Source organism: Nyctereutes procyonoides, unplaced genomic scaffold, assembly GCF_905146905.1.
Source record: "Nyctereutes procyonoides isolate TBG_1078 unplaced genomic scaffold, NYPRO_anot_genome, whole genome shotgun sequence".
Taxonomy (NCBI): Eukaryota; Metazoa; Chordata; class Mammalia; order Carnivora; family Canidae; genus Nyctereutes; species Nyctereutes procyonoides.
The window spans coordinates 5,199,682-5,212,683 of NW_026575155.1; the positions used below are offsets into that span (position 1 = coordinate 5,199,682).

At 41.0% G+C, this 13,002-nt stretch overlaps 1 protein-coding gene across 7 annotated transcripts in view; it reads right to left on the reverse strand.

The window, feature by feature from the left end:
• Positions 1 to 13,002, reverse strand: part of TIAM1 (TIAM Rac1 associated GEF 1) — a 381,711-nt gene that overhangs the window by 36,133 nt on the left and 332,576 nt on the right. For all 7 annotated transcript variants that reach the window (XM_055313335.1, XM_055313336.1, XM_055313337.1 and 4 more), the window contains one exon: positions 5,955 to 6,058. In XM_055313335.1, coding sequence (XP_055169310.1) covers positions 5,955 to 6,058 — 104 coding nt within the window. The remainder of the gene's footprint in view (positions 1 to 5,954; positions 6,059 to 13,002) is intronic.

The following is a 13,002-nucleotide window of genomic DNA, read 5'->3' on the forward strand; positions in this document are numbered from 1 at the left end:
GGAGGCTTTTAAGTGTACACTATTGACTCAAGCTACCCAGCTGTTTAAGCTCTTCCTGTTATGCAACCACTAAAGGCAATTTCTATCTCTAGATGAGTTCAGAGTTCTAAAACTGTCCTTTAAGTCTGACCGATTTAACACATCCCACAGATTTAAAAGGGGCCAGAGTGGCCTAAATTCTTAAAACCTTTACTTAAGGTTTTTTGGAGACAAACACCAAAGTCATGTTCTCTATAATTTCAGCGACCACTATATGCAGTGGTAATCCCTCTAGTTTTCCCATCACCTTCTCTGTCTCCTTTTGAACAAATGTTGAAGAAGAAGCATCCAAGAAGGATGAAAGCTCCAGTTGGGTAAATCAGGTGTCCTCACCGCCAGATTTCAAGTTTCATTGAACGACACAAAATCTAATTGTGGGCAGACTTCAATATTAATACTGAACTACTAAAAAGCTTAATTTGATTTGGTTAAATTATTCCTTGTCGTTAACCAGCTGGACTTTCTCACTAGGGACTCACCATTTACTGACATACAGTAAATATAAGTCAGTTGATGCTAAACCATCAACACAACCCCTGAGCCAACACTTCTATCACCATCTCCCTCTCAAGTAAGCAAAAATAAAGCCCAAAACACTTAAAACTTGACAGGAGGCAAGGTGGACATCCTTCTTCCAGAAATGCTTGATGAGCATTTCTCAGGCTACCCAGTCTGAGGCGGGGATCAAGGAAATGTGCCATACACCTAACACAAACACACTCAAAATCTCAACAACCAAAAGAGAGGAGAAGAATTCAAATGACACTCAGTTTAAAAAAAAAAATACTATATAATACATCTTTATGACATTTAAGAATGAAAAAAGATAAATGTGAAGATTCTAGGCCAATTCGACCCCACGCCAACTACTGATGCCCAACTACCTCCCCCCGGCCCTGCCGTGCTAAACTATATATTCTTTATCAACAAGGGAGATCGGAGGGTAAAAGGATGCAGTGATGGGATAAACGGGACAAGCACAATCACTGTCATTTGGGCTGAAAAGCAATCCAGCTGGAAAGTCGTAACATAAACAAGGTTAGCAAGAAAGAATTCAAACATGCTCACCAGATGAAGTGTCCGATATATAGAATCACCGGACTTGTCATTGTTTTCAATCCTGGGCTTGCGCTTTATTTTCCACAGTGCAGACATCATCAGGAATATATTCTCATGGTAATTTTACCACCTGACGTGTTCCGCACAGAAACAGAAGTTTCTTAAAATACCCCGAGAGCGCCCAACGCCTTCCAGTTCCCAAGGGAGCATCCTCTCATCTAGACAGCCCATGCCGGCTCGCCCAGGAAACCTACTGCTGCATCAACAGATAGGACAGCAGCACAGCAGCCTCTGGGATGGTGTCAAAGGCTAACGCATGGACAGGAATTTATGCTTTGATTTCACCTGGCTAACCCACAAAAGTTCCAGAAAGAGAGAACCAAAAGAGACCAGAGCACAAAGCAGAAAAAGCCTGCCCAGGATGTGAGCCGCTCTGCTCTGCGGACCAGGATCAGCTGATTGGCCAGCGTCATGCACTGCACAGGGATATTAAACCCCGCCGGCTCAAACAACTTTGAAGACACCCTTCACTGAGTCTGGGGGAAGGCACTAAAAAAATAAAGAAAGAAAAATAAGTAAATAAAGAATAAAAACTATATAGATAGATAGATTTATTTTTTTACCAGTTTATGTTTTCACATTTTCCGCTTCATGCTTTGTTCCTAAAGCAGACATTTCCGAGACAATCCCAATTTGGATTAAAAAAGAGGAAAGGTGGTTTTCAGGATGGAAATGTTCTGAAAATCATTCTAATACATTTGCTAAGTGGAAAACAGGAATCACAGCTGCCAGGGGGGCCAGGAATACATAACAGGACAGCTGGGGGCTCATTAGCATTCATTGCCAGAGACAAGAGTTTTAGATTAGAAGCACAGAAACAAGTGACCAGTGGAGGAGGCCCCTTTGAGGTCAGCACCCACAGACACAAGAGGAAGGAGGTGGCTCACAAAGAGAAAGGCTGCTAGACTGCCCCCCACCCCCACTCCTCCCCCCTCCCCGTGTGAGAGCCCCACCCCCACCCCCATGGATGTGACTTTCTAGTGCCACCAATGCTCTGGAAGCCTGCAATTATCTACTTGCTGAACTCCAAAAGGCCAGAGGAGCAACGACTATTAAAAAAAAAAAAATCAAAAAACACATAACACTCCAACCTGCATTGTCTTTACTCTGCCCATTATTTCATAAAGCAATTCATTTACGAAGAAGAGCAAAAATATTAAACAAACAAAGCATATCAACAGCCTTTACAGATTCAGCAAGAATTAAAAAAAAAAAAAGGATTGGTTGTTTTATTTCATTTCTTGATCCGTTTGCTAATTTATTTGTTTTTACATTCTACACCCAGCCTGGTGCCTTCAAAGTAGGGCTAAATCATGCTTCCATGTCTAAGGCAGCTTGCGACTTAAAAATTAATGTGTGGTTTGTTCTCAAGAAAAATTATTGATCTAGGAGACGTGTCAAAAGAATATTTCATTTTGATCAAGAAACTCAAGATATGTGCTTGCTCTTACTCTAAATCATAAAAGAAAAAAAAAAGACACCCAGAAAGGTTCAGCATTAAGAAAATATGTAAGTGGTTAATGAGTACATATCTTTTAAATTTTATTTTTTTTTTAATTTTTATTTATTTATGATAGTCACACAGAGAGAGAGAGAGAGAGAGAGAGAGACACAGGCAGAGGGAGAAGAAGGCTCCATGCACCAGGAGCCCAACGTGGGATTCGATCCCGGGTCTCCAGGATCGCGCCCTGGGCCAAAGGCAGGTGCTAAACCGCTGCACCACCCAGGGATCCCAATGAGTACATATCTAATTGACTTGCGTAGCACACTAATTAATTCCTTCTTTTTCTGAAACCTAGAATTTAACACCAGACTTTAACATCTGGCCAGAAGGTAGTTGTAGCACAGCAGGTGACAACACAAGGCCTTGTCTTGGCATCTCAGAGCTATGTGACCTTCACTGAGTTGCTAACCTCTCTGTTCCAATGTCATTACCTATGAAATAGAAGGAATAATAGTATTTCTCTCTCAGAGGTATTGTGAGGATGAGATGGTGCCCAATATATACAAGATACTAAGTAAGTGTTAGTTCCATTTACTATCAGGAATACACAGTAAGGGAGTGCCTGGGTGGCTCCATCCATTAAGCAAGCGTCTGCCTTCAGCTCAAGTCATGAACCCAGTGTCCTGGGTTGGGCTCTTGGCTCAGTGGGGAGTCTGCTTCTCTCCCTCCTCCATCTCCCCCGCCCCCATAAACAAAATTTAAAAGAAAGAAAGAAAGAAAGAAAGAAAGAAAGAAAGAAAGAAAGGAAGGAAGGAAGGAAGGAAGGAAGGAAGGAAGGAAGGAAGAAAGGAAGGAAGAAAGAGAGAGAATGAGAAAAGGAAGGAAGGAAGGAAGGAAGGAAGGAAGGAAGGAAGGAAGGAAATACACAGTAGGACTCAGGCTCCAAGAACCATTTGCTCAATTTGTTTTTTGCTTCTAAATATCCAAAGTGAGAAATTAACTCATTAAAGGCCAATTTAATTAACTTAGGTTGCATGGCAAAACAGCTCAAATAAAGAAGATAAAATGTGAATAGAACCAAAACTAGAGAGTATTTTTAGATATAGAATCACACAGTGCTCCTCAACCTAGTGAAAAGGAATATGAACTTATGGTTTCAGTGAAGGTCACTGTACTAGCTTTAAAAATACTGTTCATCACCCAAATTTGTCATCAGTAATTTTGATGAAATTCTCTTGTTATGAGAGCCGCCATGCATTTCTACAGTGAAATGCACGGACAAGGTGGCCTGTTCCTGCCTCTGACCCTATCTATTCCAGGTGGGTTTCAGACCTATTCTCTGGAGAAAGAACCATTAAGTCAGAGAGGCATCGGGGTCAGTCCAACAAAACCCTGGGGCCCCTTCCTTCCTCTCCGTTGCCAGACCTAACATTACAGAGGACCCTGTTTAGGACCTCATGACTCACAAATTTTGAATGAAAACAATCTCAAAATCACAAGGAATGAGAACATTGCCTATGACAGTGAGGTAAAAATGATCCAAGTTAAAAAGTATTCAGAAATAAGTGTTTTAGATATAGGAAAAATAGCTGCATTCCTAAATCAAATTAGAAACTGAGAATTAACATTCTTAAGTTCAATAACAAAATAACTTAATAAATACCTTTCCAAATCTCTTACCTCAGTTTGGAAATATCCATTTCTCTTGAAAGGGACCCCTCCCACCCCTACCCTAAGTGCATAAAACGGCCACACACCTAAAAAGTAATTTGAAGCAGGTTTTTGAGGGGGTTTTTGGCTTTAAATGAAATGTGTGCATTTCCACTTATTCATCTGTATTTTAATTAAGAACCAACAGCATAAAGCCTTTTGTAAGTATTAAAATTACTTTTGGGGCACCTGGATGCCTCAGTGGTTGAGCATCTATCTGCCTTTGGCTCAGGTTGTGATCTCAGGGTCCTGGGATTGAGTCCTGCATCAGGCACCCCAAAGGAAGCCTGCTTCTCCCTCTGCCTGTGCCTCTGCCTCTCCCTGTGTTTTTCATGAAAATAAATAAAATCTTTGTAAAAAAATAAAATTACTTTCCAACATTAAATTTTATACCATGCTCAGCTTGAAAGGACACTGAGAATGGTGATCCTATCTATGATGATCAAAGAGACACACATGGGCAAAAATCATGGTGAAACATAGACACACACACAGAGAAATGTAGGTTTTTAAAATAATAGTTCATATTTGATAATGTATTTCCATGACTACAATTATATTATTTAACACCCTTCCCCGCCCATCATCCAATCACTGAACAAAGGCAAGTATCACCCTGACCTTGCAAAAGGGGAAGAAGAGAGCATAATTTAAAATGACATGATTTGATCAGAAAGTGACTGGTAAGTGTCAAACAAAAGAAAGAAAGGTACGTGGAGGGATCTACATAAATATGTCAACAACACTACAAAAAAAAAGTGAATAAATACAGAAAGAGAGTCATATACAATTACTTTTGCTGGAGGGGCCTTTGGACAGAGGTAACGTCAAGTTTTTAAAATGTTGTACTTTGGAGAGTGTACTCAGAACAGGCTGGTGATCCACGGAACTGTTTGAGAGGTGGGATAAAAACATGATGATGGGGCACCTGGATGGCTCAGTGGTTGAGCGTCTGTCTACCTTTGGCTCAGGTCATGATCTGGTCCTGGGATTAAGTCTCACATTGGGCTCCCCACAGGGAACCTGTTTCTCCCTCTGCCTATGTCTCTGCCTCTCTCTCTTTCATGAATAAATAAATAAAATCTTTTTTTTTAATTTAAAAATAAATAAAAAATAAAAGCATGATGAATTATGGAAAAGAAATTCACAGTCTTTTACCAAAGAGTTAGGATAAGGGCTTTCTCACAGCCCTCTAGTAACTGAGGAACATGCTCTATGAACAAATAAAAACAATGTTTTTTTCCCCTTTCACATAAAATCTGTTCACTTTTCACAAAAGCCAAACATAGACAATGCAAAACGATTTTGTTGCAGGAACCATGAATGGCAAGAAAGCCTAAAAGGCCCAGCCACACACACATTTTGGATGATATTTCTTCAAAGAAGGAAAACAGGTGAAATGAGATGCAAACTCATTAAAAGTGATTTCTGCCCTGTATTCTCATGTGTAGTATCACATATTGTTATCAAGGCTGTAATTGGGATTTCGTATTTTATTTCGTGACATCTCAGAGGTAAAAACACTTGGTCCCGTGGAGAGGCCTCCTAACCATACACGGCTGCAAAGGTGATTGTGTCAGTTGTGTCGGCTGTGATTCTTCAGTGGTTCGACACGTGGGACGTGAAAATGAAAATCTCTCACCTTGCTGCTGTGATCAGTTTCATCTGAGGATTCCAAGTCAGGCCCCTCGGTCTCCTCCGGAGCGGTCTCGGCACTACTGCCCTGCTCGCTGCAGAGGCTGTGTCCTGCAAGATGAAATCAGCAGAAAATGTGGGTCAGCATGTAGAGCAATTGCTAAAAGCCAGGCCTCTGCAAGGGGGGTACAGGGTCAGGCTCCTGACATGTACATATATTGTTAGCCCCTCCATGTAGGAGCTCCACGATCTTGACCCAATAAGCGTGTTCTATTTTATTCATTGTGTTTATTGCTACTATTATTGTTTTTTTTTAAAAGATTTTATTTATTTATTCATGAGAGACACACAGAGAGAGAGAGAGAGGCAGAGACACAGGCAGAGGGAGAAGCAGGCTCCATGCAGGGAGCCTGACGTGGGACTCGATCCCTGGTCTCCAGGATCATGCCCTGGGCCAAAGGCGGCACTAAACCACTGAGCCACCCAGGCTTCCCAATTATTATTGTTTTTATATGATGGTACATATAGATATTATTTACTTTTTATAACACATAATTACATGTTGAAGCCCTAACCTCCTATGTGATGCTATTGCTATTTGGAGGGGGATCCAAGGACAGAAACGTTCAGTCTGTAATATGCGTGATGGCTGTTTTTGCAAAGCCTGGTGAACTATAAACATAACACCATACTTCCACACTTCCCACCACATTCTATGCAAAGGTGAAGGAAAAGAACCTTACAATCACGCTCCTCTGGCAGGCCTGTCAAATTTAAAGAATATCTGAGCTCCTAGGGGATCATGCTCTACAGATGCAGGTTCAATAGATTTGGGGTTGGACCTAAACTTCAGCATTTCTTACAAGCTCCAAAAGTGACACCAATCAATACTGTCCTTGGACCACCCTTGGAGCAGCAAGGCTCTAAGACATCTGAAACCCTCTAGCTAATCTGATGAGACAGTGATAATCAAGCCAGTTTGGCAGTGGTTTGGGGACGAAGCACTCTCATACAAAGGGACCAGATAGGAAATGAGAGTGAAGGAGCCACTTTCTAACTCTCTGGATGAAAGTCTCCATTTGCAAAGAGGCTGCTTTATCCAGTGGCATGCTATTATAGTCATGATCCGCTTGGCATCACTTTATGTTCAAATTCAAAGTTGGCTGCAAAACAGGGAGAAAGCTGACCTCAGCAAATGCTACAGCAAGGCTGCACCTGTAGTCCCCCTCTCCTCCTCTGAAATAAAGCACCAGTGAGGTGAATACAACCTAGATGGAAGCTTCTGTCTGTATCCTCCCTTCTGCTCTGGCTCTAGGATTTTCTTTCTTCAGATTGATTGATTGATTGATTGATTGATTGATTGATTTCAGAAAGAGAGACAGTGTGTGTTGTGTGTGCATGGTGGGGGGGGGGGAACAGAGGGAGAGAGCGCGAGGATCCCAAGCAGACTCTGCACTGAGTGCAGAGCCCACACGGAGCTCAATCTCATGACCCTGAGATCATGACCTGAGTGGAAACCAAGAGTCAGATGCCCAACCGACTGTGCCACACAGGAGGCCCTGGCTCTAGCATTTTCTAATTACTTGCTCGCTCTAACATATGGTGGCAGCAGTCAAAGAGAAATACTCAGTTAACTTGGTGGTTATCAACTCTGTTGTATTGTCATCTCCGTGGGAAAAAGGTGATTAAACCCTTTTATGGGGGCAATGACCTAGATGCTGGGGCCAGAGAAAAGGGCAAGAGTGGATCCCCACTGTGGAGGAGCCACTAAGCTTACATAGGGCCACTTTGCTAGGAGCACTAAGCTCTTGGATCATGGAAACCATGGCTCCCTCTGTACTATCTGGAGCAGCCAGTCTACACAGCACGCTGGGGCTCCATTCACACAGCAATCTGCACAATAGCAACCCCCAGACTGAACCACCAAATGCTGTGACCCTGCATATCTCATCATGTAACACAACACCCAGGGTATAGCTGCTGCTCACAAAATATTGGAAAAACAAAGGAAAGGATTTTCTTTTTCTTTTTAAAAAGATTTGATATATTTATTCATGAGAGACAGAAAGGCAGAGGGAGAAGCAGGCTCCCTGCAAGGAGTCCAATGCAGGACTCGATCCCAGGGATCACAACCTGAGCCAAAGGCAAATGCTCAACCACTGAGCCACCCAGGTGCCCAAGGAAAGGATTTCCATTATTAATGATACTGTGGGGCAAGGTCTCCTGAAAAGCAAGCAAGCAAGCAGGAAAGAGAGGAAAGAAACCACCTCCACAAAACACTTAGGAATGCTAAATAAAATATAACAAAATCCTTTTAAACATAGAGCTGAGCCCAAAAAAAAACCAGAATCCCAAATGAAGACAGTAAAAGAAGCTGGTATGCCAGTCTGAAAGCTGTGGCCACATTGAGTAAATCTATCAGTTTCCAAACCGTAGTGCAGTCTCTCCCACAGAGGGAGGAAGATCTATTGGTGGTAGGAAAGGAACAATCTGGGGTGGAGGGGGCAAAATTGTACACTTGGCAGAGACACTTGACTCTCCCTCAGTGCTGGGCACTAAATACAATTAGCACCCCCCAGTTTCTGTGCCAATAAAACCACACCCACACATTTCCCAAAAGCAGTATCATCCCAGCTTGGGAACCAATGCCCTGGAGACTCTGGTTTCAATCGTGAAGACATGATACTGAAAACAGGTGTCAGATCTGTACAAATTGGAAAGTGAGAACTGAATCCCTCACATTCATACAGGTCCCTTGAATGGCTATACTCTCAGTCTAGAAAGATGCAAAAAGATAAAAGAAAAAAGTATCCACTGGCAATAGAAAAAGGGGAGACGGAAGGGGAGGGGAGGGAAGGGAGCAGGGAAGGAGAAGCAAACCAACAAAGGAAAGGAAGCTTGTCTGATTCTGCCTACACTCCAGGACACAAGAGCTGGGAGGGAGCAAGGAGGAGCTTTCTCCAAAGATGACAACTGCAGGCTGGCTCTATGGGTGTCTGAGACTCAAATTTACATCATGTACTGCATCCAGGAGACTCCGTGTCTTTGTCAGCTTGGGCTGCTATAACAAAAGACCTCAGATGTGGTGGCTGAAATAACAGACATTTATTCTCTCGTTCTGAAGCATGGAAGTCCAAGGTCTAGGGGCTCACAGATTCAGTTCTTGGTGAGGACTTGTGGGAGGCTACCATCTCCCTACATGTTCACATGGCTTTTTCCCTGTGTGTGCAAGGGAAGAGTGAGCTCTCCTCTCTCCATCTCCTTACAAAGACACTAATTCCATCATGGGGGGCTACTCTCACAACTTTATCTAAAAGTGATTACTTCCTAAAGGCCCCAACCCCAAAGAGCAATCACCTCAGGGCTCAGGGCTTCAGTACATGGATTTTAGCAGGACACAGACATTTCATCCATGACATTCAAGATGAAGAATTGCCTTAAAATTGGTGTAGATTTGTATTCCAAGGGCTCCAGCAAAGACATAATCAAAATCTCTCTGGAGGAATTCACTCTTAATGATGGTATCACATGATGCCCAGAGATAAAGCTTGATCAAATAAAAACCCATAATCCATTATCATAAAACCCAGGAAAAACCAGGCCCCATGAGTGAGAAGCAGCAGATACAATACGCAACAGAATGAGATTCCCAAGGAATTTACTGCAGTCATCAGATACAGAATGTCAAGTATATTTAAAATATTTTTCTTTTTAAGAAGGAACAAGAGAGAACTTCAAAAAGGATCAGGTAAATTAACAGAATTTTTTAAAATGAGAACTATAATCACTCAAATAAAACACTCAGTAGAAGGGTGTCTGGGTGGCTCAGTTGGTTAAGTGTCCAACTCTTGATTTTGGCTCAGGTCATGATCTTACGGCTGTGAGATTGAGATGCTCTGCACTGAACATGGAGTCTGCTTGAGGTTCTCTCTCTTCCTCTCCCTCTGCCCCCCCCTGCCTCTCATGCATACATGCTCTCTCTCTCAAATTAAAACAAACAAACAAACAAAAAAAACACACACTCAAGGGGCACTTGGGTGGCTCAGTCAGTTAGGCATCTGTCTTCGGCTCAGGTCATGATCTCAGGGTCTTGGGATCAAGCCCTGTGTCAGGATCCCTACTTAGTGGGGAGTCTGCTTCTTCTTCTCCCACTGCCCCTCTGCCCTGCTCGTGTTTTCTCTCTCAAATAAATAAGTAAATAAATCTATCTATCTTTAAAAAAATTAATTAATTAAAAACAAAAAAACACCCAATAGATAAGAATAAAAGTTCAAGAAAGAATAAAAGATCTATCTGAAGACATGACCTCACTAAAGCACAGAAATCTACAAATGCTAAAACTATCAATATAGAATTGTATATCCAGCTAAAATATTATTCAATAAGAAAAATATAATGTTCTGTTTGAGAAACAAAGAATGAGAAAGTTCACTACAAACAGAGCCTCCCTAAAAAAAAACTCTCTAAAGATGTATAGCCATACTTAGGAAATCCTGAGAGTTTGGTTCCAGACTACTGCAATGCAGTGAATATTACAGTAAAGCATGTCAAATGAATTTTTTGGTTTCCCAGAGCATGTAAAAGTTATGTTTATACTTCACTGCAGCCCATTAAGTGTGCAAATAGCATTATGCCTAAAAAAAAGTACTGTATTTTTTTTTGTTAAGATTTTGTTTTTAAGTAATCTCTACACCCAACATGGAGCTCTAACTTACAACCCTAAGATCGAGAATTGCGCATTCCATCAACTCAGTCAGCCAGGTGCCCCAAAAAGTACACATCTTAATTTAAAAATACTTTATTGCTAAAAAATACTAATTATCTGAGCTTTCAGCAAGTCATAATCACTGGTCGCCATACAAATGATAATAATGAGAAGACTCAAAATATTGCAAGAATTCCCAAAATGTAACAGAGAGACACAAAGTGAGCAAATGCTGTTGGAAAAAATGGTGCCAACAGAGTTGCTCAATGCAGGGTTGCAACAAATTCTCAATTTGTAAAACACACAATATCTATGAAGTGCAATACAGCAAAGCACAATAAAATAGCATATGCCTATACTTCAGATGAGGAAACACAAACATACACTCACGCACACACACAAGCTGATATACGATAAGATAATAAAGAGCTGATATGTACATGTGCAAGTCTTAGTTTGTAAAACAATACCCCACACGCTCAAAAAAAAGGGAGGGACATTGTAGGTTACAAAATACGAGATGCAACTAAAACAATGGTGTGGGTGATTAAATTTAAACCTTTTCATGGGCCTTTTATGCTTGAATGGAGAAGTAAAGACTAACATTGATCTTTGTTATGTCAGAAATCATGTTTACATTTTAAGGGCAACCACTAAAGAACAAATTAGATTAATAAAAGAGAAAGCAGGATTTAGAAATCCATTCGCAATTATGGCAGGAAAGAAAAGAAAAAAACCAGCAAAGACAAAGCCAGCAAAATAAAGGACAGAAATGAGTCAAAAGACATGGAACTTCTAAATACATGCAAAGTGAACTAAACTTGATACTTAAAACTTTATGCTTAGGTAAAAAAACAAAACAAACCGAACAAACAAAACAATGTAAAACAAAGCCTTACCTACTAGCAATATGCAAGAGACAAACCTAAACACAAAGACACAGAAGATTAAAAGTAAAGGGATGGGAAAATACAGTTGGCCAACGTAAAGAAAGCTTGACAAACGTCAGACAAATAGGTCTAGTCATGATATGAAAATGGATTGATCATTATTTAGTTTGATCCATGAATATATTTCAAACCCTACTCCTAAGAAACTGTGAATGTATGTTTTCCTCAAGGATCAGCAATTTATGCAAACAGGCCACACGTTAGACCACAACATAAGTCCACAGAACCAAAGAATCTGTATTCAGCTACAGACCACACTAGCAGCATCTTTTGGGAACTAAGTTTTTTACAAAGGAGCAAAAGGCCAACACCACCAAATGTAGTATTAAAGAAGAAGAAAAAGATCATGGTACTTTTCCTACCAGATATCAAAATATATTATATCTCATAAAGCTGCAGTAATATAAAACAATGGAGAATTAGTAAGGACACAGGCTAGCAGAACAGAGAGCCCAGAAACAGCCTTCCTGCATACAGAGGTGTGTGCCACTGCAGATCCCAGGGAAAGGAATGGTATATTTGATACACATTGTTATGACAACAGATTATGCAGATGGAAAAATATACATTTGGACTCACACACACCGTTCACAAAAATCAGTATGAGGGAGGTATAAACCAGAAGCATGTGAACAGCCCAAAGAATATAATCTTTTGCAAGAAAATACAGAAGATCATGTTTGTTACCTTAGGCAAGAGAAAGATCTCTTAAATAAGATATAAAAAGCACAAATCATAGGAGATAGAAAATCAGATTTTATTAAAATTCTTTGTCAAAAGCAACAAGACACATTATCAACTGAGAAGACTTACCTTCGACACCTAACTGGCAAAAGTATTAATATCTAGACTATAAAGGAACTCCTATGAGTCAGTATCTGTAGGTATATCTGATTCTAAACATGTATTCTTTTTCACCCCAAGAAGCCATGCTTCTGTCCTTAGCTGAAGACAAAAATTAATAAAAGTAAGAGAAAGAACAATGCAGCATGTGGAAGACAGTTGTCAAAGCAATGATTCTATCCATTCCTTTGAGCACAAATTTTTGTGTTACTTTTTCTCTACCCCATAAATTGGGGCTGGCCCAGTGACATGCTTTCATCAACAAAACGTGACATAGATGGTGATACATGAATTTTAAGCTAAGATCTCAAGTGTCTCTGCAGCCTCTGGTTCTGCCTCCAGGATCTCTGAGCTCACCATACAAAGAAACCACAAGCTAGCCTCTTGAGGATGAGAGGTCTCAGGCGGAAGGAGACCCAGTCAACCAATCACCAAACATGCAAGTGAGGCCATCTTAATCCAGCCCTGGTCAAGCCACCAGATGACACCGCCACATAAGTGACTCCAGGCAAGGAGAGCAGAACAACCACCCAGCTGAGCCTAAACCAAAGTGCCGA